The sequence below is a fragment of the Apiotrichum porosum genome (genome assembly GCF_003942205.1).
Source record: "Apiotrichum porosum strain DSM 27194 chromosome Unknown scaffold_11, whole genome shotgun sequence".
In the NCBI taxonomy this organism is placed as follows: domain Eukaryota; kingdom Fungi; phylum Basidiomycota; class Tremellomycetes; order Trichosporonales; family Trichosporonaceae; genus Apiotrichum; species Apiotrichum porosum.
Genome location: NW_021167118.1, coordinates 413,614 through 441,182, shown reverse-complemented (window position 1 = coordinate 441,182; position 27,569 = coordinate 413,614). Strand labels below are relative to the sequence as shown.

General features: G+C 58.8%; 8 protein-coding genes across 8 annotated transcripts; 3 read left to right on the top strand and 5 right to left on the bottom strand.

The window, feature by feature from the left end:
* Positions 1-224: 224 nt before the first annotated feature.
* Positions 225-1,398, top strand: EHS24_001787 (uncharacterized protein; the record flags this gene model as incomplete). Its single annotated transcript, XM_028617550.1, has 8 exons — positions 225-266; positions 310-513; positions 565-687; positions 728-761; positions 803-877; positions 932-985; positions 1,034-1,326; positions 1,375-1,398. The coding sequence occupies 8 exons, from the start codon at positions 225-227 to the stop codon at positions 1,396-1,398; spliced, it is 849 nt and encodes a 282-aa protein (XP_028474013.1).
* Positions 1,399-1,827: 429 nt separating this feature from the next.
* On the bottom strand, positions 1,828-4,032 carry EHS24_001786 (uncharacterized protein; the record flags this gene model as incomplete). Its single annotated transcript, XM_028617549.1, has 14 exons — positions 1,828-1,940; positions 1,990-2,114; positions 2,169-2,314; positions 2,358-2,365; positions 2,412-2,541; positions 2,590-2,642; positions 2,686-2,743; positions 2,789-2,998; positions 3,037-3,134; positions 3,173-3,251; positions 3,291-3,507; positions 3,547-3,700; positions 3,747-3,820; positions 3,872-4,032. 14 exons carry the CDS (start codon positions 4,030-4,032, stop codon positions 1,828-1,830), a joined length of 1,626 nt encoding a protein of 541 aa, XP_028474012.1.
* A 751-nt stretch (positions 4,033-4,783) lies between these two features.
* Positions 4,784-5,534, bottom strand: EHS24_001785 (uncharacterized protein; the record flags this gene model as incomplete). Its single annotated transcript, XM_028617548.1, has 4 exons — positions 4,784-4,875; positions 4,944-5,065; positions 5,116-5,174; positions 5,229-5,534. 4 exons carry the CDS (start codon positions 5,532-5,534, stop codon positions 4,784-4,786), a joined length of 579 nt encoding a protein of 192 aa, XP_028474011.1.
* A 373-nt stretch (positions 5,535-5,907) lies between these two features.
* On the top strand, positions 5,908-7,996 carry EHS24_001784 (uncharacterized protein; the record flags this gene model as incomplete). The annotated part of the gene is made up of 7 exons (XM_028617547.1): positions 5,908-5,937; positions 5,999-6,302; positions 6,354-6,391; positions 6,446-6,679; positions 6,738-6,812; positions 6,854-6,914; positions 6,966-7,996. 7 exons carry the CDS (start codon positions 5,908-5,910, stop codon positions 7,994-7,996), a joined length of 1,773 nt encoding a protein of 590 aa, XP_028474010.1.
* An 831-nt stretch (positions 7,997-8,827) lies between these two features.
* Positions 8,828-10,934, bottom strand: PLB1_1 (Lysophospholipase 1; the record flags this gene model as incomplete). Its single annotated transcript, XM_028617546.1, has 3 exons — positions 8,828-10,391; positions 10,442-10,596; positions 10,710-10,934. The coding sequence occupies 3 exons, from the start codon at positions 10,932-10,934 to the stop codon at positions 8,828-8,830; spliced, it is 1,944 nt and encodes a 647-aa protein (XP_028474009.1).
* A 1,948-nt stretch (positions 10,935-12,882) lies between these two features.
* Positions 12,883-16,513, bottom strand: EHS24_001782 (uncharacterized protein; the record flags this gene model as incomplete). Its single annotated transcript, XM_028617545.1, has 4 exons — positions 12,883-14,993; positions 15,032-15,124; positions 15,172-16,215; positions 16,405-16,513. 4 exons carry the CDS (start codon positions 16,511-16,513, stop codon positions 12,883-12,885), a joined length of 3,357 nt encoding a protein of 1,118 aa, XP_028474008.1.
* Positions 16,514-17,246: 733 nt separating this feature from the next.
* Positions 17,247-21,859, bottom strand: EHS24_001781 (uncharacterized protein; the record flags this gene model as incomplete). Its single annotated transcript, XM_028617544.1, has 8 exons — positions 17,247-17,286; positions 17,353-20,164; positions 20,204-20,618; positions 20,656-20,810; positions 20,853-20,952; positions 20,995-21,111; positions 21,174-21,365; positions 21,422-21,859. 8 exons carry the CDS (start codon positions 21,857-21,859, stop codon positions 17,247-17,249), a joined length of 4,269 nt encoding a protein of 1,422 aa, XP_028474007.1.
* A 508-nt stretch (positions 21,860-22,367) lies between these two features.
* VPS8 (Vacuolar protein sorting-associated protein 8) lies at positions 22,368-27,556 on the top strand (the record flags this gene model as incomplete). The annotated part of the gene is made up of 3 exons (XM_028617543.1): positions 22,368-23,205; positions 23,254-24,617; positions 24,659-27,556. 3 exons carry the CDS (start codon positions 22,368-22,370, stop codon positions 27,554-27,556), a joined length of 5,100 nt encoding a protein of 1,699 aa, XP_028474006.1.
* Between the last annotated feature and the right edge of the window lie 13 nt (positions 27,557-27,569).

Genomic DNA, 27,569 nt, shown 5'->3' with positions numbered 1-27,569 from the left:
CAGAAGGTTGCAAGCACTCTACGTCACCCATTCAAAGCTGGAAGTAGGGCGGCAGGGTCTCCTGATAATAGGGATGACGAGCTGGCATGGACTCGCAGCGGAAATTCGGCATGGCCATTCCGACAACCTCCAGAGCTCGGATCGACGATCCCGAGACCTGACATCACGCCTTCATATTCTTCGACTCTACAGCCGGCTTCTCCAACTGCTACACAACCACCACCATGACCGTCACTACATCGCACCCCACACCATGCTTCTTCTTTGTAAGGCTCTAGTTCGGTAGGCCGCATTCTGACGCTCTCACAGTCCCATGGCTCGACGATGATGCTAGGCGAGGATTCGAAGCCAGGTCGCTTCTGGGAGAGCGTCGGTGTGGAGGCCAAACGACGCGGTGTCAAGGGCATTGTCTTCATGGGAGCTCACTGGGAGGTTACTGGTGATGCTTTCGAAGTTGCTTCCAACCCCACTGAGCCCATGAAGCAGCCCATTGGTGCGGTGGAAGCGAAGAAAGTAAGGCAGCTAAATCTAATAGCCTAATTCAGATATGCTAATGTGGCACAGTACGTCAACCTCCCCTGTCCTATTGATCCCGACCTGGCTGCCAGGGTCCGCGACCTCATGGTCGCCAAGGGCATCAAGACCAAGCTGAACCCCAACATTATGCTCGTTCACGACATCTACATGGTACAGTGTGTTAGGTTTGAACTGTGCTGACGGTTTGAAGGTTCTGCGTTGGATGTTCGGCTCCAATGGACCGAGTAGGTGACTCATGCGTGAATCTCAACTGAACGTCTTACAGCTCTCCCCTTCACTGTCATTTCGTCAAACGCATACTACGACCCTTGGACCGTTGTGGACATTGGATCTGCCGTCCGTGAGCTCCGCTACGAGAACTACCTCATTATCGGCTCGGGAGGCACTGTGTAAGTTACTCCCCTCCGGGACTTTCTGACCCGCAGCCACAACCTTTACTGGAACAAGTGTAGGTTGTCAAATCGCTTCCATATTGACGTCCGCTGACATAAGACAGGGTCTAACATTGTGTTCTACAAGGACAACTTTGCCCAGCAGGAACCAGCCGCAGAGTTTGCCGTCGACTTCCGCAATGTCGCTCATGACGCTCTCACTCAAAACACTGGTCCGGCCCTGCGTGCGGCTGCCATGCGTCTCATGAGGCACCCCCAGTACCGTGATGCACACGCCACCGATGACCACTTTGCTCCTGTACTGTTTGTAGCTGGTGCTGCGGGAGGCCAAGACGACAAGGGACCTAACACTGCTCCGGCTGAATGCTGGGAGCTGATCAACATGGCAAACACTCAAGTACGTTGAAGCTTTCTCATTTGGTGATTTTCCAGCTGAAACGTCCAGTTCCAATTCGGCGAGTGGGAGTAGGCTTTTGTTGAGTAAGAGTTACGTAGCATCAGACTACCGGTTACCTGTTGAAATGCATGCGATACGAAGCAGCGACAGACACGATGAACACCAAGATAGATGTGATGATGGGGTTTGAGGCTCCAGCCTTCTTTCAAGATGTAGGACAGCCTTCAAATACATACATATGTAGCATACGAAAGGTCTTTTTTCTCCACCGGCTATGAGCATCCTGAGGGGCGGAAGTAACTTTGGTCGTCTTTTCTGAGCTGCACGCTCAGTAACAATGACGACGCTGCTAGTGGAGTTCTCATGAGAATTATTAAGATGAGAAGGGGAAAAAGAAATGGAAATTCAATTTCATAAACTGACAAACGAATGCTTCACAGCGTGTGTCTTTGTACTATTTGAGGTTCATAGGAAGCATTCAAACCCCTCTCAAACTCCCCACTAGTTATGGACACGTCCAGAAGTCATCCGTCTCCACTTCGCATTGAAGAAGTAGACGGGAATGGCGAGGAGAGATGCACCGGCCAGAATGCCGGCGAGAATTCCGTAAGTCACTGTATCCATCAGCTCTCGGCGACAGCTGTGACCCCCAAGCTGACTCACCTTTACCAGGACGGGTGTTGAGCAGGTCGGATATACCAAATGTGATGGCAAACGCGACCACATTCTTCAAGCCAACCGCAATGACCAGAGCGGGGCCGGCCGCGAGGGGACAGACCTCAACGCCACTAAAGTGTCAGTACAAGCGTCTATGAAGGGATAGCCCGTTCGTATGTACTTACAAGGTGGTGACAACGATGAGACTGCTGACGAAGGAGAAGCAAAAGATCGAGTTCATGATGACAACAGTGGGCCAGCCGTACTTGGTGGGCTCGTCGTCGGCAAATCCGTACACAATCGTGGCAGCGATTCCAACAAGGCTGGGAAGCTAAAAACATAAGCGGGGAATGTCAGGTTCCGGACATGCTCACGATAGTAACTGCACTGGTCAGCTCTGTATCTCTAATGGAATTGACTATGCTCACCGGGGAGACGGGCCTCGGGGGTGTGAATTCCATTGTTGGCTTTAGCATTGCGAATGGCGACAATGTCCATCATCTTTCCAGTGAAAACGAGAGCTGCAATACCGGCTGGGATTTGTCCAATTTGGATGAGCTGGTTTTGAGTTAGCAAAAGGCGTGGCTCGAATGTGGTGGCACTTACACCCGCATTCGCTTCAGGCCATCCGAGAGGACCGATAAGGATGTTGGCATAAGCTGTAGGGTATCAGCACTGCTTCAATGCTTCAGTGACACTTACTAAGGCTGAGACCAATGTAAATGGCGAGCATAACACCTGCCCAAATGACGGCCCAGAGCTACATGATTGTCAGCACTTGAATTCCAACCAATATGATACGCACCATTCCAGGAGATGTGAGACACTGAAGCATGCTGACATATGAGCGGCCGGCCATGCCCCATCCACCTGGAGTGACTCCGTTCCAGAGACGCATACCCTGACCAAAGGACAGAGGCGTCATGTCGAGGTCCATCTCCTGCTGAATCTCGAGAGCCTCGTCATCGGACAGGATACGTTGGACACCATACTCATCGGTAACGAACACGTGACCCTGGACTTGTCAGCTGTCAACAGAACGTAAGAACTTACATTGATGTTCGCGGCAGGGCGGTTGAACCGCGTCTCAGGTACAAAAAGGACCGCGAGAAGGATGCCAAAGGCGTTGATGACGGCGAAAATGCCATAGTCTTGAACTGTCAGCGTAGCCCAAGACCAAACCACTTACACCAGCGCCAACCGAGACTGCTGGCTTGGTAACTACTGGCAATAGAAAGAACGTTGGAAAGAATGTTTTGGGTAGTCCACTCATTGTCAGTTACGGATCCACTGTTGCTTTAACGCACGTAAATACCGAAATAAAAGCCCCTCTCGTGGGTGAATGTCATGTCGGTGATAATAAGCGGCAGGAGGCTCTCCGTGATACCAGCACCCAAACCTTGGAAGCACCTGGCAGTGAGGTTGGAGTGGAAGCTCGTGGAGAGGGCAGCACCAATGGTGGCGCCAAGTAGCATCAATGAGGAGAGCAGGAAAGTTGGACGGCGTCCAATAACAAGGGCAAGGCTGCAGTGTCAAAACCACATTACCGCATGGTGGACTTACGGAAGGAAAACAAAGTTGCCCAAGCCCACAAAGAGACCCGGCCAGGTAACGAGCTTGAGGACATCGGTGGGCGAAGTTCCAGTGGGAATGTAGTAGTGCATGAAAGTTGGAAGAACAGGGCCAATGCCACTAACGAGAGACAAGGACATGACGGCTGCAAGGTCAGACTCGGTAATCGAATAGTGAAGAATGTTGCTCACAATACCAGCAGATGGCAATCAGGACAAGGATCTTGCGTTGCTTGGACCAGTTGAGGGGGTCACGAGGTGACACACTTGTGACATGTTAGTCAGTGCCACTAGCTCAAGTGGCGGATGATCCGCACCTTGGAATAGGAATGTGCCTGACGTGTCCACTGTGATCGAGCAGGTGAACATCGCCATCGATCATGGCAGCATCCTTGCTACTGATTGGCGCTTCTTTGTCTTCAACATAAGCCAAGGTCGGCTTGCGATCGTTGTGTTCGTCGGGAGTTGGAGTCGCCATTGCCTGTACGCAAGAAGCTTGAAGGGGTTAAACAAGTTTCCCAACATTCCTTGCGATATTCAAGTACTGTTCTGGTGGCATGCATGCCAAAACCACACGGATCATCACAGGCGTGTCACTGGGCCCAGACTTGGTGTTGGAACCCCCCGCGGGGCAGCAGTGCCATTGTGGAGACTGCCGAAGACCGAGACCGATCGCTCTGGCAATCCCCGGCAGGTGGAGAATCGGAACCTCGGGGATTCGGCAAACTTCATTCCTTTTCCTCATCCCTCTCGGAACGCGATTCGAGCCCGTTCAGCATATGCAACGCAACCGCCTGCTTCAAGTACTTTACAGTACAGTGAAACTTATCAAATCCGGGTCAAGGGGAGATTTCAAAAGTTACCAGTTGGCAGGTGGCCGGTTATACAGTTATAAATTTAGTGGAAGTGGAGAGCGTCGAGGTAGGCCGGTGGATTGGTGGCCTGGTGGATTGAAGCGTGGGTCGTCCATCCATCACAAAAACCATGGGAAGTGTTGCCCATGCTAAACTCATCCGCACAGAACAGAGCATGGCTCCTGAGTAAGAGCTGAAGGGCAATGCCGACGGTCTGACTACAAGCGCTAGGAGTTGATCTTTGGAAATGGCACGATCACGCGGACAATTATCCAGTGGTGAGAGTGATCCACCGAAGTGCGGATCTGGTCTACGCTCGATAGTAAAGGCTTCAGATAAGCTTCAGAACCATAATGAACAATAACTATGTATCTACTATTTTCCTCTGGGACGGGGAGTAGCAACATCTGAGGACTTGAAGCCACCCTGTTCCAAAGTCTGTCCATTGATCACGGCAGGCTTGGCAGCTGAAAGAAGAAACCCTGGTCAGCCACGGCGCCCACACAACTGCTGCTGATTTGGATGTGGGACTCACCTGTAAGCACAAAAAGCATGCGAGCCCAGTCGTCGGTCTCGTTGTCCCAGCCATGCATGGTGCCCCGCTGGACCATGATGTCACCTGCGTTGAGGGTGACCCTCTCACCAGAGTCGAGAGTACTGTTCGTCAGCATTCAAAGGCATCATTCACGATGGCATTTGGCACCCACTGAACGATTTGGCCGTACAGGACGATTCCGTAGTCGATGGAGGAGGTGCGGTGCTGCATCTGCATATGTATGTTAGTCTAGTTGAATCCCCTCATAGCAAGTTATCCACTCACTCCACCCTCATTAGGAGGGAAGTCGACGACACGGAGAACAGTACCACTGCCATTCGCGAGCGAAGTAGCACCTTCCTCCATGGGATCGATCCACTCAGCATTGGTCACCGAATTGTCCTCGGCGGGAACCCTCGTGGTAGTGAACAGGACTTTCATCTTGTCATTGAGCTTGGACCCCGGCATCGGCTCTGTCGCAACTTGCGACGAGCGAATGTGGATTGCTTTAGCCGTGACCGGGTCGTGGCCTGTAACATAACGCATAAATGGCCCCAGAGACGGCACTGCGGCCGCAGAAGGTGTGGTCATCGTGGTTGACGAAGAAGCGCGCGTGGAGAGCTCAAATGCGGCTGGGGTAGGAGGTCTGGGACTGGGCTTGATGGGCTGCAAGACAATGGAGAGGGCTAAGCACCTGGTATTGTATAACCATTCAGCTAATTTATGTAGATTCAGGTGGATATTGTTGTGACATCTCGGCCGCGGAGTGGAAACAGGGATCTGCCAAGCCGAATCTCGGAACTGGTCACCTTAATTCCTTAATTCCTTCGCTGTTCGCACATCGCCGCGATTCCGAGACGCTCACCACTGCAAGCACGCGTCGGTCTTAAAAGGCTACGTGCTGCTTCATGCATACACCACACAAGATACAACTCACCTCAAAACGCTCTCACCCGCATACACAATGGTTTATTCTGTCGGCGGTATCGAAGTGGTCAGTAACTGGCCAGGTTGGACTGTGGCAAAATAAGAGCTTAGACGCTCACACCTGGCAGATTCAGCGGCCTATTCTCGCTCCTGAGACCGACAACGGTCCCCCCAAGAACAAGTTCCACTACGAGGGTCTCCAGGAGACGTCAATTGTTCTTCCCAAGGGCCACCAGAAGAAGGCAGGTGTCTCGCGTCCCCTGCCTTGCGACATCCGTTTCGACCGTGACCAGAAGGTCGAGCTTCGAGATGGCACTCACATCCGTGTCGACATCTTTCGCCCTGCCGACCTCCCGGCCGATGCCAAGATCCCGGCCATTGTCATGTGGAGCCCTTACGGTAACCACGGTGTTGGTTTTCCCAACCTCGAGTGTACGTACCATTCAGCAGCTCATTTTCGGGGGTTCATCTGACCGGTTTCAGACCTTCCTTACCGCGCCTGTGTTCCCGAGAGCCGTCTGGTGAGTTGGAAAATTATAACTTCTTAAACTCTGTACTCATGCGCTTCTTCATAGAGTGGTTACGAGAAGTTCGAGGGTATCTGTCCTGCCGACTTTGTCCCTCGTGGCTACGCCATTGTGAACGCCGACTCACGTGGTACTTGGGATTCGGAAGGTGACATGGTGTTCCCCTCGTCACAGGAGGGTCGTGACGGTGCCGACCTTGTAGACTGGGTCGGTCAGCAGGAGTGGTGTACCGGAAAGGTCGGCATGGCTGGCAACTCGTGGTTGGCCCGGGCCATCTGGTTTGTGAGTAGATGGGGTAGTGTACCTCTTACTTTTATAGCTTGCCACTAACACTGTTCAGACTGCTTCGCAGCAGCCCAAACACCTCGCTGCCATTGCGCCTTGGGAAGGATTGTCAGACTTCTACCGCGAGTCTGTGAGTCAGCACAGAATTGCTGATCGCATGCTGACGGACAGTTCTGTCGTGGCGGTGTTCCCCACACTGCTTTCTGGGCTGCCAATGGTAACAGCTTCCGTGGTTCGTTGTTGTTGTCCGTCATGTGTTTGATCACAATTGCTGACAAAATAGGGCGTAGCAAGATGGAGGACCCATTCACCATGCTTGACAGGTACCCGCTTGTGAACGCCTACTGGGAGGACAAGCGCCCCGACCTCAGCAAGATCACGGTTCCCAGCTACACTCTCGCGTCGTACTCGACCATGTTGCACGTCTACGGATCCTGCCGTGGCTTCAGGGAGATGGACTGCAAGGACAAGTGGCTCCGCTTCCATCCCTGGCAGGAGTGGTATGACCTTTACGCCGAGACCGGTGTTGTTGATCTCGCCAAGTTTTTCGACCGTTATCTCAAGGAGGAGAAGAACGATTGGGAGTCGACCCCGAGGGTCCGTCTCTCGCTGCTCCGCATGAATGAGGACCCCATCATCGGCCAGGCTGAGGACAACTATCCCATTCCCCGCACCGAGTATATCAAGCACTACCTGAACAATGCCACCATGTCGCTCGACGCTACCGCTCCCAAGGCCTCCACTAGCGTCGAGTACCTCTCCACCAGCGAGGGTATCACCACCTACGACATGAAGTTTACCGATGCCACCCAGCTCGCTGGCTATCCTAAGCTTGAGCTGTACATCTCTTGCGAGGACCACGACGACATGGACCTCTTCATCCAGCTCCGGAAGCTCGACAAGGACGGCAACGAACTCAGCCAGATCAACTACCCGCTACACGAGTTGCAAAAGTTTGGTGTCGAGAAGGGTGATGTCCCTTGGGTCAACATTGTCCGCCACCTTGGCCCCTCGGGTGTTCTCCGGGCATCTCACCGTGAGGTTGATGAGTCCAAATCGACCCAATACGACCCATTCCACCCTCACACCCGTTCTGACAAGATCCCCAAGGGCACGGTTGTCAAGCTCGAGATTGGTATCTGGCCCATGGGTATCGCTTTCGAGGCTGGCGAGGGTCTCCGTCTCTGCGTGTCGGGCCACTCGCTCGTCCTGCCCGAGTACCCTGGTCTTACGGAAGTCCAACACAACGTTGGTACCTGGAAAATCCACACTGGTGGCGAGACTGCCTCGTACCTCCAGGTTCCCAGGATTTAGAACATGTACAGAGAAGAAGTCAGACCGATGCATATGCACACGAAAGATTGCAGATCGCGTGCGATTTGTTTTGCTGGATGCCAAACATTGCCGCGCCCCAGTCACCGAACGCTGGCCTGCATTATGGCGGCACAAGTGTGCAGTAGCGGGTATTTCTTCCGTGTTTTATGGGTTTTTTTTTGGGATCATTATTGTAGCGATGGCTGGCTGCAACGGGGAAGGCAAAATTCAGTGACCAACCTCTTACTTTCACATTCTGTTTTCTTAACGATGGGAGGGCTCCAGAACGTGATAGCTGTTGGTTGCTCGTACTTTGGCTGGGTGAGTTACATTCTGTTCACCGCCTTCGGCCAACTCCCCAGTCAGTCCACATACATAGCGAGGATGCTGGCCACTGCCTTGGCAGAGACCCATCGCGCCCTCCTTGACGGACCCCACACCCACCGCCCCACCTCTTTGCCTTTGTAAGTTGTAGTCTTATCCGCCAACTAACTCCTCAGTGGTAGTCTCGATTTGCCGTTGTCCCAGGTGCAGAGCACAAGGGTTTTGTCCCCCTCCCTGTCGATATGGCCATACAAGACACAAGGTCGTCACACTTATCGGAGTCTCTGCCTCACCTCACCTCCTGCCCCAGTGTCACCCACCACAACCACGCACAATATATGGCTGCATGCAGAAAATGTCCATATTGAAGGTGACTAACACTCCCAGCGCTGAGGACACTGGGTCGTGTAAACATTATTCGGCGCGTGAATGAACACGGCGCCGGCCCGAAAGAGAGAAAACAGCTATAGCCATGTATGGATGGGGTTGGGGATACGTATGGCCCGCTTACATGACGAGGGCGAGGCCGGCAGCGACGACACCAGCGGCGACGGCGAGCTTGCCGGTCTGGCGGCCGACGGCGGCGCTCTTGCTGGTGGTGGTGGAGGAGTCGGACGACGAGCCGCCAAGAGTGAGGTTGAGGTTCTTGATAAACTCGGGGACGCCGACCGAGACGTTGTATGCGGCCGGGGTGGTGTCGTTGGTGGTACCGTCCCAGCAGAAGGCGTCAAAGCACTTGGTGCAGTCGGCGGAACGGTTCGAGGCGGTGGTGTAGTTTGCGCGGTCGGTGAAGGCGCACGCGAGGCAGGTGGGCCACGCGGCGACGGTGCCGTTGAGGGTCATGGACATCTGGGTGCTCTCGAGCTGCGCGACGGCCGACGCGTTGGGGTACGCGAGCTGCAGAGTGGCCGTGTTGGACATGTACAGCCAGGGGTAGTTGGGCACGTAGATGACGAGCGGGGTGTCGGTCGAGTTGCAGCCAAAGAAGGTGGGGCGGGTGTTGAGGCCAAGGTTGATGAACGTGTTGGTGCTGGGGACCTCGGGGAAGCTGGGGGTCGAGTTGGTCCACTGGGCCTCGGCGACGGCGGCCTCGTAAGTGGCGAGCATCGACGCTCCGTCGGGCCACGTGGTGGCGGTGTCACCAGCCGAGTCAAACGCGACGATAACGTCAACAGCACGGTCCTTGGCGAGCAGGGGCGAGATGGGGATGGTCTGGTCGTTCTCACCACCGTCAACGAGGGTGAGGGTCGACTCGTCGGCAACAGTGTTGGCAACGAGAGACTCGCCGACGAAGGGGTTGGGGATGGTGGAGACGTTCTCGGTGACGTTGTTGAAGATGGCGAGCTCCTCAGCGGTGGCGCTCAGGAGAGCGGTGATGCTGATGCCAGACGCGGCCATCTCGTTGAACAGAGTCGCAGAGGTACCCATGACAAAGGTCAGCTGGTCGAGACCCTTGTAGCAAGTGCCGTTGGAGGCACCGGCGCTGACACCCGAGCCGAGGTACTCGATGGGGGTGAAGTAGCCCTCGATGCTCGACTCGGTGCCGAGCGACCACGAACCAAACTCGTGAGGCGAGAACTCCCAGACGACCGAGGTGATGTTGCCGGAGGCGGCGGGGTCCTCGAGGCCGACGGCAGTGATGATGGGGTACGGCAGGCTAGCGTTCTGGAGCTCGGCGACCTCGGACAGGAGCTGCGAAAAGGTGATGTTGGGCGTTCCGGCCATGCGCCACTTGGTAGGGAGCAGGTGCTCGCCGAGAGCGAGACCGTAGACGTCGGTGACCTGGACAGGGAAGCCCGCAGCCTGCTTGGCGGCAGCCAGAGAGAAGAGCTCGCTGTAGTAGGTGGTAATGTTGGTGCTGGTCGGGTAGATGAACGACTCGGCGAGGTTCCAGACGTCCTTGGCGAGGTCTGAGGGCAGCGCACCGCCGTTGGCCATGATTGAGCCGACAGCCCACGAACCACCAGACAGACCAGTCATGTACGACACGGCATCCAGCCAGCCAGCAGTACCGGCAGCCTGGGCCTCGGGGCTGTTGGCCATGAGGCCCTGGGTCTGACCAAGGGTGTTGCTGAGAGTCTTGTCAGAAGTCTGGTCGTACAGCTGTCCGTGTTCACTCACATGGTAGCACGGTAACCACCGCCCGAGAGCGCAAGGCCGATAACGGGACGACGCGCGGGCTCGTTGAGGCCGACCTGCGAAGTGAGGGTCTTGACGGCACTGTCAATCTGTGCCGCACGGTCCGCGAGGTACTTGGTCTCGCCGTCGGCGAGGCCCTGTGAATGTCAGTGAACTGAACAAATCTGTCGTCGAATGCGGCAACAGTCGCAACACAGGCCACAGGCCCCAGCCACCAGCCACCATGCAGCACTCTCCCATCCACACTCACGCTGGCAGGGCGGACCCAGGTGACGTTGGCCGGGCAGTCGACCTGGTAAGGGGCATAGTCGGTAGCGTCAAGGCGGCGAACGAGCGAGTTGCCAATGGCACGCTTGGCATTCTCGATGGCGGTGTTGCGGAGCGCAAAGTCCTGCTCAGAGACGGCACGGACAGCGGCGACCTCACGGCCACCGAGGGCGGCCAGGAGCGTAAAGGCGACGGAGAGGGGGAGCATTATTTGGTGAGGTGATGGAGCAGGGGGGGGGGGGGGGGTGGGGGGATCAAGTCGGGGAACGAGTGAGGGGTATCGACAGAGGGCGGGCGGCGATGTCAAGTGACAGGCGAGAGATGTAACCCGCGAGAGATATGGACAGAAGCAAGACGAGGCCGACTGGAAGAAAGTGAAGAAGAGCGGGCAGTGTGTTGCTGCTTAAACACACTCAGCCTTGGCCGAGAGTACGCGGCTGCTCTTGGTCCGCTTAGCGCGCACCGCGTCCACACTACCCACATCGCTCCATAGCTCCAGATTTAGCTTGTCTCCCCCGGGCTCACAGGGAGGGCCCCAGAGCCAGAGGCGGAGTAGCAAGAACCGTGCAGGCTCAGACTGTTGCTCGAACAAATGTTGCCAGAGGTGCAGCAGCAGACGTGTGTCGCTCGGCCTCCTGTACACTTTTCTCCTGGTGCAGGATCTGTGTGGCGCGTGGGGTTTGCGGCGGCGCCGCAGCTTGTCTTGTCGCGTCGGTCGTGCCGTCCTGGCCCGGGGCTGCGACGCCTCTCGGCTCGTGGTGCATGCCTGTGGCGTGTTCTGCAGGGGAGGAGGAGGGGGGGTGGGTGGGTACTTGTCCGGCATTCATATGCAAAACGCGGGGTTCAAGGAATGGCCAAAGCGTCGGCCAAGGTATGCACTTCTGCACCCAGCGTTCATAGACAGACCAGGCGCGTCAACAAGAGGACGATCCGTGTGGTTTGTCTTGCACCGTTTTTTCTCATTTTACTGGGTGTGTGCGGCTCTCGTCCCGGGTGTGCCTGGGGCCTAATTGAGGTCATTTCAGTCATTGACGGGCCCGGATTGCCGGCTGTGTCATGACGGTTTGCTTGTTTGGTCCGACACCACATGGGCGATGGGCGATGCGTCGTTTGTCGCAGCAGGCATAGAGCCATTATTTTTGGTCTCTTTGGGTCTTTTGCTCTCTCCACACTCGAGGATCCTGGAGCTAGAACCTGTCCCGCAGCCCGGAACGTCTGCTCACGGACCGACATGAACCTGCATGTATCCATCACACACCTGAACCGCAGCCTGGAGAGCTACTGGCCTGCGTGCCGCGTGCCGCGTGCCAAGCTGCCAACCCCTTTGGTACACCCGCCCCCCCATCAAGGTGGCAAGGTACCTGCCACCACATCTCCTGCAGGTATGCTATATACTCGGAGCACAGGCAAACGGGGCCCGCCGCCGACGGTTTGCATATAGGCTCCTGGCCGCTCCTGGACACCGCGCGGCCGTGCGAGGGCCGAGGGCCGAGAGAGGGCCGACTCCGGAGTGCCGGCCGGAGTGGCGGAGCATCAGGAGTCTGTTGGGATGAGGGTGTCCCAGAAGCCAGAAGCCAGCAGCAAGCAGCAAGCAAAGGATGAAACGTGTCTCGATCGCAAGCACATGCACGCGGACCACTGCGGCGCACTCGCCAAGCCGGCCGGGACGATGGCGCGGACATGAGCTCATGACGACAGCTGGAGACGCCGCCCACGCGTGACGCCGCACGCCATGCCATACCGCCGCCAAAAGGGGGATGCGGCGCTGAGGCGCGCGTTTTATGACATGAAGAGAGAGAGAGAGTGGTGGACGCACAGACTGCTGCTGGCCATTCCAATTGGGCGGTGCAACCCGTGGGATGCGGTGAGCTGGCTGGGTGTAGCTTTGGGCTGGTAGCTGGGCTGGGTTGACTGCGGCACTGCTTTGTGTGAAAGACTCGTATTCTCAAAGCACCTGCCTGTCCCGCGTATTCGTGGCAACGAGGCGCACAGCCACACATGACGTTTGTATCAGAAAAAAATGTTCTATGTATAATACTACACATACGGGGGTCACCCAACACAACACATACAGGTTCTATTCCTTCTCTTCGGCTCATGGACATGAGAGCCGAGCACCGTCCGCACCGCACCGCCATGACGCGCCCGTTCTTCGCTCAAATATCCTCGTCGCTGTCAATGGCATTACCATGGCCGTTGCCGTTGCCATTGACGTCGCGGCTGCGGATAAAGTTGCCGCTCGGCCGCGGGGTCGTGCCTTCGCCACGGGACATGCGCCTCCAGCGGCGGTTGGCCTCTTCCTGCTCGCGTTCCTCTTCTTCCTGCGCGACGCGCTCGTAACCCTCGCGCTTGGCGCGCGTGGTCGTGTACCACCACCACACCGAGATAGAGAGCACCGACACGCCCGCGGCGCCACCCGTGACGGTGAGCACGAGCCATGCCCAGCGCTCCCACCATCCCGGGTCGTACGGAATGAGCACCGTGTCGAGGACAATCACACCGCCGCCGAGCGTCATGCCGCCAAGCCAGAGCTGGGGCTGTGGTTCCGTGTCGCCTGCGGTGACCTTGGACCTGGAGATGCTGTCGTCGTGGCCCTTGCGCCAGCGCACGCTCGATCGGCCCGCACCGTTTGTCCGCGCCCCGTGGTCCGTGCTGCCTGACCGCGCATTGTGGACACCGACAAGCCACTCGCTTTCACCCCATGCACGAAAGGCGAGCTCACCATACCGTGCACTCGGAGCCAGCAGCGTCGGGTACACGACATCGTCCTCGAGGGCGAGGGGCAGGCCGTCGCGCGGGGGATAGCGCGGAGCGTGCTCGACGGAAGCCTTGGGCAGTGGCGTTCCGAGGTTGGACGGGATGATGTGCAGTTTCAGGAGACTGAGCAAGGCGTCCGGGTCCGACGTGTACTGGGTGAGGTTCAGGCGAGAGAATGCCTTGTCGGTTGGCATGAGGATCGTGTATGCCGGGAGAGCGAGCTCGGTCGGATCGACGGGGGCAGGAGCGTCCTCGTCAGAGCCAGAACCCTGGGGCCGGATCGCGTTCTCGAGACCCACGTGCTCGAGCTCGGCAAGGGACGGCTCGCGACCCTCGAGGATCCATCCAAACCCAGCCTTGGTCATGAGCTCCTCCATGACGCGCTGCTTGGACCCGCGAATGAGTTTTGCAGGAGTCATCTGCGCGTCGGCAGGGAGGATGACACTGTCGATAATGTGGATCACGCCAGTTTCCGCGAGCATGTTGTCGGTCACCAGGCTGGCTGGGCGCAGGTCGCCGTTGGCAGGCAACGCCTTGCCCGAGTCATGGCCCTCCCACTTGGACGGGGACTGGAGTGAGACGGTGCCGTTGTCGCCCTGTTTGTCGAGGACAATGTTGCCGCCCTGGATCGTGCGCAGAACCGTCTTGCCAGATTCGACGTCGGGAGTGTAGACGAGTTTTTCCACCGACAGGTAGCGAAGGACCCTGCGCAGCTCGTCGCGCGACTCGGGAAGAAGGAGATACTTCATGACCAGGCCCAGTTGGGCAAATGCCTTGTTGCGGGGCACGAAATAGGTGGTGCCCGGGTTGGCCTTTGTCGTGCGCTCGAGACCAGCAGCATACACGGCCGCAATGTAAGTGGAGAGCTGCAGGTCGGCGACGGTGGTCTGGAGGACATCAAGAGGGGGCGCGAGAAGTGACGAGATAAAGTAGATGACACTGTCGCCGCTCTTGACTGGCGAACCTACGACCATGGCGCCCCCGAATTGGATCTCGCCGGCATCCAGGTCCCATTCCGGGTGAGCCTTGGAGCGTCCTGAAACCTCGACGTGGAGACGTTGGCGCTCGCCGCCGAGAGCGGCGGTCCGCAGCTCGGTGGCAAGCAGCATGCCGTCCTCGAGAGTCTTGGGCGATACCTTGCCTGGGACGACGTGGTACTTGAGCAACGCTGCAAGTGGCGAGTTGTCAGGCGGAGGCGGGTTAGGCTTGACAACATCGCCGGGAGCGTCGCCGTCGTCAAAGGAGACGGCGGCGCTTTGCGGTTCCAGAGACAACATGCCGGGTCCGTTCCACAACTCAAAATACTCGATCGCGTCGTCGGTGGGCGCGAGGATGGTCCACTGGTGGGTATTCTTCTTTCCCGGCTCGCCAATGTACTGCGAGGAGAGGTTGGCCGAACGCAGGAGCGACACAAAGCGCGTTGCGTTGCGCGATAACAGCACTTTTTCGGCCGAGTTGAGCAGCTCAAATCCCTCGGGAACGAGGACTCGGGGCATGATATGGATGACACCTGGCGTCAGCTGTCAACCCGAGAGTGGGTAAGCTTACCATTGGAAGTGAAAATGTCCACAGTCTCTGCTGCAGTTCCGTTGACGACCAGGCCGCCGTCCACCGGGGCCGACACGTTGAGCGCGCCATTCACTGCGTTCACTAATGTCAGCTCTGGAGGTGTCCATCTGTTAGCTCACCAATCGTCGGCTTCTTGCTCCACGTATCCTTCCAGCCCACATCGCGATCGATCGCAAGGAGGATGCTCGGGCCCAGGACGCGGTTGAAGCTCTCGCCACCATACCCTCCTTCCAGGTACGAGCGCTCGACGTCGTCAAACGCCGCCTCGAAGGCATCGTCGCTGGCCGCAAAGAGGGTGACATGTGGTGCCTTGTCGATCCACGGTGGGAGCGGGGTCGGGAGGGGTTCGGGCGAATCGAGGAGCTTGGCCAGGTAGGACAGCTGCGGGAGGCTGCGGATCGTCTCGACGAGGCTCTTGGGGGGCTCGAGTACGCCGTCGAGGCCGACCACGACGCCGTTGGGTACCCATCGCAAGCCGACCGGCTTCTTCTTCTTGCCGTCGTCCTGGTCCTTCAAGTGGTGGCTGCCATTGTCGGGCTCCTTCCATCCACTGCCGTCCCAGACGCCAGCGCCGCCGTCGCCGAGGTGGTTGACACCAATTCGACCGCGGTCGCCACCATGCTCGCTTCCGGGCCGGTCGACGCGGATCCGCTGTCCATGTGCACCCAGCAGTCCATCGGTGGGGACCGGAGTCCACGGGTTTCCCGGGACGGGGTTTGGTGGCCGGTCGCCGAGCGGGTGGAGGAGAGACGTCTCGGTCGTGCCGAGCGAGCGTTCCCACTCGTCCTCGGTGAGGGTATAGTTGAGCATGTGGTACAGCAGGTGCTGCTGCAGTGCCCAGTTCTGGTTGTCGCTCTCGGTGCGGATCTCTTCTTCGGCACTCCCGGGCGACGCGGCGATACGCGCAGACAGAGCCGCCTCGGCCTCGTCGGTGGACACGAGCCACTCGGCGAGTCCCGCGGAGCCGAGCCAGCCACCGCTCCGCCCGTCCCCGGCTGGCCGGTGGGTCTCCTCCCACGCCGCCCAGGCCTTGTCCGTCGGCGCGAACACGGATCCGTTGAGGCGGCTCAGCATGGGGATGAGCTTGGCGCGTTGGAGGAGGTGGATAAAGGTACCGTGCTGTTCCGATGCCGACAGCACGGTCGTGAGGGTGTCGCCCATTGCTGTTTGGGGTCAGCTGGAGCTCGCTCTTGGGGGGGCTTTCACAGTTGAGAAATGCATGGGACGCGGTGCACAACACCACCAACACGCCAAGGACGCGAGATGGGACAGCCATATTCCAGCTCGCCATGGCGCGTTGGCAGGTTGGTCGCGGCACCGGGCACCCGCGACGCGCAAGCAGGCCCACTCACCGTGGACGTCATCGCCGAGCTTTGTAGGTTGTGTTGTGGGTCGATGCAAGGACAGCTGGTCCGCCGCTGCTGACACAGCGAGGACGAGGAGCGCGAGAGCACCCCTCATGGCTGAACAGTCGTGATGGTTGGTTGTATCGTAGTCGAACGACTGGAGGTGAAGTGAGCGATGTGTCGAGATGGGGCAATCACACACAACAGACGCCCTACCTGCCGCTGATATCGGGCCGTACCCAACAGCCGCGGTGGGAGAGGGGACGGAAGCAAAATGCACACGCTGCGGTGGGTGGCAAAACGCAGCAGCGGTGGCGGATCGCCGCCACCGCTCGCTGCCAGGGCGCTCATGCAACTGGATAAAATGGGGTTCTCGCCACCCACATTCCATATGCACCCTCGACTCGGATTATGGCGTCAATTCGTCAACAATGGGCGTGTGGTGTAACTTGTTCGTGAAAAGACGTCACAGCCTGTGGGGCTTTGCGGAATGCAACCAGTGATCACGAAACAACGTTGTTGACTTGTTTTTTTAACCATGTTTCGTTCGTTCACGCCGTCTGCCATCGGGAACTGCATAACAAGGAATCTGGAAAAGCAATTTCGAAAAGTAAATTAAGTAAACTCGCCAGGCCACGGGCCACGGACCAAACCACAGATGGGGGCTTGCATGGCGTCCTCTACAAAGCAACGAAAAGAAACCAAAAAAAAAGGGAACAGAAAACCGGAAAAAACGTCGATACGTGGGGGCGTGTGTGTATGTACAACGATAAGAAAAAAAAGTGTCCGTCCCATCACCTCACCTCCAACCTCCTACCCCCCAAGTGACCCAGATCCCATGCGTATCCTCACGGGAGGAGCCCGCGCGCGTGCAGCATCTTGTGCCACCTGCGAAACAGTTGTCAGCGACGCGAACGGGTTGCCACATGAGGCGTGTGTTGTGAGACTACTCACTGCTCGCGCTTCAAACGCTCCTCTTCCAGCTGCATCCTCAGCCGGTTGTTCTCGAGCTCATACGCGTTCCGCTTCGCCTTGGTCTCTTGCAAGTCGCGGCGCATGGCAGCCAGGGCCGCGTCGGGCTGCGGCAGCGTCATGTCATTGTACATGCCGTCCAACTCGGCATTGAAGGCGTTGTAGATCTCCTCCACCTCGAGGTCCCTGCGACGCAGCTGCTCGCTCAGGAGCGTCTCGCGCTCCTTAGCGCGCGCGAGCTGGCCCTCGTGCATGGCCACACCTGCAGCCGACTGAGCCTCGGCTTCAGCAGTCGTGCGTGCCAGCATGCGGACGCGCTCCGAATCAGCCAGTGCCGCAGCGAGCTTTTGCTCGAGCTTGTCGCCCGTTCCGAGGATGGAAAGCATCAGGTCCTCCATCTCGACATCCGCCTTGGCCATGGCCGTCGGGCTGTCGTCCGAAACGGACAGCACGTTCTGAATGTTGAGCGTCTGGGGTGAACGGGGCATCATGGGGGACCGCGACTCGATACCAACAGTGTACGTTTTCTTGAGGGCGGCCGTATCGATGCGGATACGGCGAGCGAGCTTGCGGGCGTCGGCAACGCGCTGGCGGGTAGAGTCGGCAGCAGTGGGAAGCTCGGCATGGTCGCTCATGACAATGTCGTGGTCGTCGGTCGTAGACACGAAAGACTGCACCGTCATGGTGGAGGCGGTTGAGACGTGACGTGAGGGACTGAGCACCCCGGCGCCGGCGCTTGAGCGACGGTTGGCCCGAGGCGCAACGCTGATGCCTGATGTTCGGCGGCCGCCACTGGCAGGGCCGAGAACCGAGGTCGGGCGCGACTGATGCTCAGAGGTCGCCGTGCCGTCACTGACTTGTCTAGCCATAGGCGAGTCACTGGTAGACCGTTTGCGGGGCGAGAGGTAGTCTGCAGCGGCATGCTGACGTTTATGGGGAGAGCCACCAGTAGGACTGTTCTCGTCACAAGGCGGGTTGGACGTACTCCTGCCACCACGAGGGCTCTGCTTGGGCGGGGCGCCAAGACCCAGGAGGCGGGCTGGAACGGCGTTGACAGAGTGTTGCGGGGACGGAATGGGGCGGTGGGCTGGAGGCTCTGGTGAGGGAGAGGGGGGCAGAGCACGCACCGAGCGCTGCGGTGAAGCTTCCCTCGTGGCTGAAACGGACGCCTGCACGGCGAGCGCTGTCGACGTCAAGTAGCCGACGGGAGGATCATGTAATGTGTAGCGCACAGGTTCGTGTCCTGTTGTTGAGAGGTCGGTGAGGTCCACATAGTCCTCAGAGTCCATGGTGGGGTCAGAGGAGGAAGAAGCTTCCGCGTCGGGCTGGGCAAGAGGAATGGTCGCAACAACTGGTGAACGTTCTGCAGTCGGGATAGGGGGCGGCAGAGGAGGGACATAGCCGCTGCGCGCGGCCATACCCTTGCTGGGTGTACGAGGACCACGCGGTGACAAGGTTCCCGAACGAGACAAGGTGCCATGTCGTGTGGGCGAGTGGAGGGAACCCATCGAAGAGTCACGCGAGATACCACCCTCAGTCTGGATGACACTGGATGCAAGTGTCGGGACGGGACCGCGCAATGCACGGCCTTTAACTGGAGACATGCCACTGTCGGTGATGGACGACAGCGTACTCAATGTCTCCTCGATGCCACCACCACCACCACCGCCCTCGGTCATCTTGCGCTCGAGCTGCTCACGCATTGCAGCCACACGCGAGACCATTGGGGTCGTAGTAGTCTTGACTGGCGTTGGCGGCTTGGAGGGCGTGGAGGTCAAGGCGACCATGGAGCGACTGTTGTAGCGCGCAAGGTTGAGTCGAGCATCGAGGTTGTCCGTCTCTGTGTCCGGCTCCGCCTTGACAGGCGACTTGATGGGCGACATTGGAATGCTGCTGTCCGAGTTTGAGCGCGAATCGCTAAAGCTGGAACCACTCGGCGACTTGGGAGACTTGGGCGCGCTGCGACCACTTGATGAAATGGAAGTCATGTCCGTGGATGCCCGGGTGAGGGTAGACGAGCGGCTCTTGATAGACTGGGAGCGCTTCGTACTCGACGAACCAAAGCCATCCGAGCCACTGTATCCGCCACGGGTGGACGAGGTGCTGCCGCCCCAGAGGTTGCGGGCAATACCGTCGCTGCCAAACACACGAGACGCGCGCTTGCTAATCATCGAGCCAGGAGTGCCGCCGCCGAACGAGCTTGCCCTAGTGTGGCTGGCCTTGACCTTGAAGAGACCACCGGCGTTGATAGCCTCGATAATCTTCTTGTTGATCTCGCCGAGGGAAGAGGCTGTGCGGTAGACTTGAGTGCCAGTGTTGGTCACAGCCTGCAGCTTGCACACCGCCCCAGGCATCGGCTCGAGGCGAATAATCAGAGTTGGGCCGCTTTCCTGCGGGAGTGGCAACTCGGGAATGTCCTCGTCCTCGGCGATCTGGATGACAACCTTGGCCTTCTCCTGCGCTCCGACCCAGCCGGCACGATCCCAAAGGTTCCAGTACGCCTTGACTCGTAAGAGCTCCTTGTCAAGATCAATTTCATCCGTGCAGGCAAGGACGCCACGGGGCACGGGCTTGACCTCGGCGGGCTTGAGCTTGGTGCGGCGCAAAGCCTGAGCCGCCCAGATGTTGTGGACAAAGCGTAGCTTGTCCTTGCGCGACGTGACCGGATCAAAGCCGATCGGGTGAGGCGGGTGGATGGTGCTGTATTGGCGCAGTGTACGGGCGGCAGACCACTTGTCAACCTGGTCCGCCAGTGCATCAGACTTGGCGTTGAGGTCCAGGAAGAGCTGGAAGTCTGCCATGTTAGCTAACGACAACGATGTTAACAGCTCACCTCCATTGCCCATGTCCATCGCCACAACGTCCTCGATATCGACGGCTCCGCGGAAGCTAAGCTTTTCCTTTCTTGTGCCGTCCTTCTCCCTCACAGCGACACCACCACCAGACTTGACGAGTGCGCGAACGTCATCGAGGCCGGTGACCTTGCGGCCACTGACCGTGCTGGACACGCGCTTGGTAATGAGAAGCTTGTCGTCAAACAGGAACAGGGTGCAGTGGAGAGCGGGCACAGCGCCATTATCAGCGGTGGGAGAGCCCAGGCCGCCGAGGTTGAGGGTCGGCGTAGACATCTTGCCGTTCATCATGGATCCTTGTCGGCTGTGTCGTGCGGACCCGGGGGCAGCATCTCCAAGGACATCCTCGGCATCGATAGAGTCGACAAAGTTGCGGTTGTTACTGAATAGATTGGCCTGCACATTAGGACACGACAACCAAACTTGTACTCACGGGGAACCCTTCGACGTTTCGTTGCAGACAGTACTGGACTGTTGCCCTAACGGTCTGCTCATCCGCTTCACACCGGGCGATCCTGGAAGCAATCTCGGTGGCATCAAGAAGTTTGGTTCGTTGGTCCGAGAGAGGTGACATGCACTTGGCCATGGCTGCTCGTCAGCGGTGTTTTCTCACAGCCTTTTTGACCTCACATTGCCAAAGGAGAGTGTATCGTGGGACACGCTGTACAGGCTCCATGAGCAGCTCGCGCAGACCAATGTTGCCGATGCCGGTCGTCTGGTACTTTGTGCTCTGCAAAACGTCAGCTGCCTGTGCACGTGCCAGCAGACATACCTCAATAAAGCTAACAAAGGTGTTGACCTTTTTGAACATCTCCTGGAAAGTCTTTTGTGCCTCGTCTTGGTTACCAATGTAGGTTCGGTATGGGTCGAGCGTCTTGATAGTCTTGAGCTGATGCCTAGTCAGTTGCTTGACCCCAAACATCATCCCACCACAACGGCTGTTGTACTCACGTGCCTCAAGCAGACGTCTCCAACAAGGTTCTCAGCCTGGCCTGACGCCCACATTTCCTCGAGGTCGTTGAGGAATGTTTGGGCTGCTGGAAGAACCGCGTCGATGTTGCTGAACAAGATCTTGGCCTCGTACGCGGGGATGATGACCGAGTAGCCCTGCTTTGCAAAGTGACGAAGTGGGTCGGCATAGCTCTGCGGCAAATTGTCAACAACAACATCCGTCAGACGACAACAACATTGACCCGTACCGTCTTCAGGGCCTTGATGCGCGAGACATAACTCCTCTCGGTGCGCACGAGCTCCTCGATGAGAGACTGGAGCCGACGTTCCATCTCATCCTTCTTGTTCGCCGACCATCCAGAGTACGAGTCATCGTCCCCTTGGGATTTACGAGAGGGAGTGAGAGGAGGCTGAGGGGGTTGGGGGAGGGCTGTCAGGGGGTCAAGGGGCCGTCCAAGTTGCGAGAGAAGCGTGGTCGTCTCCTCGCCGTCACGCTCGACGACAACGTCACAGACAAAGGCGCGGCGAATGACCTTGCTTCCCGTAGCGCGTTCGACGGATGCAGTGGAGCTGTTGAGGTCGATGGACTTTGGAGGGAGGGGAGGGGGTGGTGGAGAGGGTGATTGACGGCCAGACCCGCGACTACGGGGCCGGAACGGCGACGCAGAGCCGATTGGGGGGGGCATGGTGCCCGATGGGTTTGTCGAGGGGTGGTGGTGTTGAACAAGGCTACCGTTGGGATGTCAAGTGGGGCGAGAGTGGTGCGTGCAATATATGGGTGAAAGAGTTCGGGGGGGATGATGTTCGCATGGGAACATGGGGTGCATGTTTGGCTCCTCGTGAGCGAGACGGGCCCAGAGCGCCAGAGCGCCAGACGCCGCGCCGGCCAAAGCGACCGAGCAAAGTCAGGCGCGGGTGACGGAACCAAAATATTAATATAACGCGTGCCGGGAGACTGACATTTTGACATTTTGGTCCCGTTATCAGGCTCACCATCGAGTAGCCCCTGGCGCTCATGACGTCCGCTGGTGCGTTCCTCGGCCCACCGCTCTGGCCAGCACATACGAGGTCGTCACGTCCTATACAATCGCCAGTCGCCATCTCTCATTTCACCCCCATCGTGCAACATCACACACCATGCTGGTCGCATTCTAGACAGCTGGAATACCCCCCACCTACTCCTATTATACACAGATGGCATCCACACCACCCATCACCCCATCCACAGCAGCTGCCTCTCATCCCTCGTCATCGGGCGACGGCATCGCTACAAGTCGGCCAACTTCGACGTCCAGTGGGACCGGCGCCGTCCCGATGGTCCGGGCGTCTTCATTCACAAACAGCCCAGACGAAGACCCAGAGGTTCAAGAAGAAATGGTCAACGACTCTTCGTCCAACGTTTGGGGAGACTCCAACGTTCAGCAGGACGACGGCAAGACCACGCACGAGCCGCCCGTGCGACCGCCGCCGCTCTGGAGGGAGATGAGCGACCAGGTATTCGTAGACGGCGAGGACCCAGAAGAAGGACCTAGCGACTATTGGCGTAGACCCTCACCGACACTCTCACCCGACCATACCGTCCCCGTCGACAGCCCCTGGCTACGTGGCGGCGACATTGCGGAGGAAGAAGACTCTCAGGACGAGGCCGACGCGGCCGAGCACGCCGACGCCGACGCCGCCGAATACTCGAAACGTCTCGAACAGGTGCTCGCTCTCGGAGACACGCCCGTATCGTCGCCTACAACGCGAAGAGTCAATGGCGCCCACCGGCATGATGACGACACCGACGAGGAAGGCTGGGGCGAGTACCAGTCGCCCAACGGCGCAGGGTACGACGCGGCAGTGCGCGATGTGCTTCGCGACGGCAGCGAAAGCGGAGTCGTGCACGACGAAAAGGGAGAGGAAGAGTTCGGTGTGTTGCACCAGGCTGCACAGGACAGCTTTTCAGATCGCACACCGTCTGTTGTGTCCTTCTCCGGCCTCGAACGTTCAGTGCGCGCCAGTCCAAGTGGCCCATCACGCAGTTATATCCGTACGTTTCATCCGTCTCTACCGTGTGCGCCTACTGACACCCGACTAGACCCCTCCGTCTCTCGTCTGCGTTCCCAGCAGCAGCGTGCGCGCATCAACAGCTCCAACTCTCTCTTGTCAATCACCTCAACAGCACGACACGCTCGCATTCCGAGCCAGTTTTCACAAGTCTCAATCTCGCGCTCAGACTCGTACTCGACTACTTCGGGGGCCGGCCAGTCGCGAGTGGCGCCCGCGAACACGGACGAACTGGGCGATCGCGGTCCCGCATTCACGTTCCACCCGCTGCGCCACTTGTCAGCGCACCTCTTCAACCGTACCAAGAATGGCGTCGAGACGCCCACACGGCCTGCGCCTTCGCGCAAGGCGAGCTCTGTCCTGGGCTTGTCGTTGTCAAGCAGTAGCGGACGTCCCGAGTCACCGGCGCCGACAGATGGCGGACTGGGGAAGCCTACGGTCATGGATGTCCACGGCATGATCGCCGTCGGTACAGAATCGGGCTGGGCCGTTGTCTATGGTTTCGGACAGGATGTCCGCTGCGTCCTTGGAAATGACGCCACTGTGGCCTCTGGTGCAATCACCGCCATCACCATCTGTCCCGATCAGACCTATGTCGGCGTGGGCCACGCCAATGGTAACATTTACTTGTACGACTTGGAGAGCCCCGCGAAACCCGCCCGCACCCAGCTTGCTCTGCCTCTCAAGCAGGTGCTTTCCGGCCGCAAGGAAGGTCACTTGCAAGGCAGCCGGATTTTGCACATTGGCTTTGTGGGCAAGCGTCACACTGCCATTGTCACTGGCGACGAGCATGGGCGCGCGTTTTGGTTCAGTCTCGGTCGCGTCATGGGTGTGGACAGCAACGACGCTGTCCGTATGTTGGGTTCGTATCCGGACCGCGACCGCCCTGCCGATGTGCCTTCCTCGCCTGCCCAAACCCAAGAAGGCCAGGGCTCTGCTCCTAGCTCGATCCGCTCGCAACCGTCCAAGCGGCCCACGACGCTGTTTGCTGCTCTGCCGCTGCCGCTGGGAACCCAACCACACACGGCCGACGAGTTTCACTTTTCGGCCCTCCTCACGCCCGTCAAGCTGGTGGTCGTGGGCCTCAAGCCGTCAGCCAAGACGTGGTTCCGCAAGATGCGCGACGCCACGTCTGGGCCATATGGCGGGTTTGTGGGTTGCGCGGCATGGCTCAAGGCTGGCGAGGTCGCTGGTGTCAGTGGACCGGACAAGGTCACGTCCGATCCCGTGCTTGCGTACGCTTGGGGAACATCGCTGCGCTTCCTCCGCGTCCGTGTCAACGTCACACCACCCGTCGACAAGAAATCCGAGGCTGTCAAGACCCCCGAGTTTGTCGAAGGAAGACGGTGGGAGGCTCCGCATGCGATCCAGTCGCTCCATTGGTTTGATCCAGAGGTGGGGTTCGATGCATGCTCGACAGAGGCTAACCCGTACAGCACATTCTCCTCGTTACAGCTCACGAAGTGATTCTCCTCAACGTGCGGTCCATGACCCCGGTGGAAAACACGCCACTGCAGACCAAGCTCCTCACGTCACATGACTTTTACTCTGCCCTCAGCTTGCGCAAGACGTTGATCGACGCTGTTCCTCCCGCCATTCAGAGCAGCTGCCGGACCTACCGAGGCAAGCTGTTCCTCCTTACCAAGGCAAACGTCCAAGTCGGCACATTGCAGCACTGGAACGACCGCGTGCTGGCCAATGTGCACCGTGGCGATTTCCTGGCGGCCATCAACTTGGCGTTGGCATACTACAAGGGTCGTGCGCCTGGAAACACCATCAACCTCCCCGACGACCCTGAAGGACGCCGCGATGTTGTTGGCACGCGTGTGCGAGAGCTGATGCGCGCGTCACTCGACTGGGCCTTTTCAGAAGAACGTATGCGCGACGATACGCACTTTTCTGCCGACGGCCGCGGTGTTGACCTCACTTCGCTGTTTGAGGGCCTGGCGACCGCATGTATCGACGCATGTCTCGCCATGGATGACATGGACTTCCTCTTTGACGACACGTACGAGCACTTTGCAAGCGTGGGCATTCAAGGCATCTTCCTCACTCGACTCGAGGCCTATGTCTTTGAGGGCCGCATCTCCGAAGTGCCCCCCAACGTCGTCCAGGCCCTCATTGCCATGCACGACGACAAGGAAGAATACGCCCAGGCCGAGAGTGTCATCTGGCACATCCAGCCCCACTCGCTCGACATCAACCAGGCAGTCACTCTGTGCGAGAAGCGTGGTCTCTGGGATGCCCTTATTCACGTGTACACTCGGGCCATGGGCGACTTTGTGGCACCCATCGTCAAGCTCATCAGCGTCGTCTGTGATGTCCAAAGGCACCGCCACGACCGTCCCAGTCTCGTCGGCGACGACTTTGCCGACGAGGAGCGTCTGGCGCCAGACGCGTACAAGCTGTACGCGTACATTGCCAACGTCCTCTCGGGCCTGTGGTACCCCTCTGGCGAAACGATGCGCGACGCAGACGGTATCCGGGCGCGTAATGCCGCGTATGGCTTTCTCTTTTCCAGCTGCAACCTGTACTGGCCCGAGGGCTCGACCGACCTTGTTGTCACCGAGCAAGACGACGACGGAATGGGTGAACCTGCGTACCCGTACCTCCGCCTGTTACTGCGCTTTGACACCGAGGCCTTCCTCCACGCCATGGACATTGCATTCGAGGACCCATACCTCAACGACCCCAGCAGCGCCATCAACCGCCAGAGCATCATCAACCTCATGCTCGACGTCATGGAGACGGATTTCCACAGCTCGGACGTTACATTTTTGCACATTTTCGTCGCGCGCAACTTGCCAAAGTACCCACAGTTCATCTTCCTGCCTCCCTCAACCTCGCACCGCATCCTCGTCTCGCTTGCGGCGGACCCAGACCAGTCGACGCGCGAGGACCGCCAGCTCGCGGCAGAGTACCTGCTGTCGGCGTATACGCCGCATGATGCCGACGAGATGCTGGCGCGGTTTGAGCAGGCTGGGTTTTTTCGTATCCTGCGCGCGGCGTACCGCCGCGACCGCAAGTGGGCGCCGCTCATTGACACGTTGCTCAAGGATCCCGAGGCGGATGACTCGGTGTTTGCCAACCTCGACGAGATTATCATCTCGAGCAGGCCTGGAGGCACTGGGTTTGTGACCACTGAAGTGACGCGCGCCGTCGAGGACGCTCTCCCGCACCTCTTTGACGTGTCTGTGCGCCAGACGGCGCGCTTCATCGACCGGTCTGTCCCCGGCCTCCACGATGCGGCTATTGACGCTCTCGAGGGCTCCGAGCACAAGCAGGCCGCATACCTCCGCTGCCTACTGGATCCGTCTGCCGAGGAGGGCGAAGGCGAGTCGGACATTTATGCCGCCGAGCAGCAGCTGCCCGTGTCGACGCACGTCCACCAGGCCGCAAAGCAAAAATATGTGCGTCTGCTCGCTCGCCACGACCCGACTGCTGTGGTTCCGTTCCTGGACGCGCGCGGCCGCGACTTCTTCAACCTCAAGACGCTTGCCGAGCAGCTCGAGGAGGCGGGTCTCCCCGAGGGCCAGCTGTGGGCGCTGGACCGTGCCGGTAAGCGCAAGGACGCGTTCGAGACGGTCGACGCTGTGCTTGCTGCGCGCGGCGCGGACCTCGCCGAGGGCCTACAGCGCAGTTCCCAGGGCGACGTGCACATGGCGCTCGCGACGCTCGACTCGGTCGCGCACATGGCTGTCCGGCTGTGCAAGGAGCACACGAAGAATGACGACGTCGACGTCGAGGACCTTTGGTTTGGCGTGCTGCACAGTATCACCGAGCTCGTGCACTCCATCTCGGCGTTCAAGCCCACCGCCACAGCAGCCGGCGACGACCACGACGACGCGTCGCTCAACGCACATACCCTCGACGCGCTGCGCGGGTTCGTGCAGGACACGCTTCAGGCCCTGCTGTCCACGTCCTCGCCCCGGCTCTCATTTGCGCGCCTGTTCAAGCGCCTCGTCGAGGCTGCGCCTGCCGGCTCGTCGTCGTCGCCCAAGAAGCAAAAAGGCAAGAAACACCACCGTCGGCAGTCGTCGGCTACGGGCGGCGCGCGCGCGTACTCCGAGTTCCGCGCCATCTTGACGGGCATGCTCGACTCGTTCCGCGCCGACAGCGAGGCGCTCGCCCTCAGCATCCGTCTCGTCGAGGGCGACGGGTTCGAGCTGCTCGAGGATAAAGTGGCCATTAGCAACAAGGGCTGGCGACCCCACAACAGCGTCTGTGTCGCGTGCCACAGGGGTCTGTGGGTAGGCGGGAAGGGAGGTGTTGGTGCCGAGGGGGTGGTGGTGCGTGCGGACGGCGCGGCGGTGCATGCCGCGTGCAAGGAGTAGGTAGGTTCTTGGG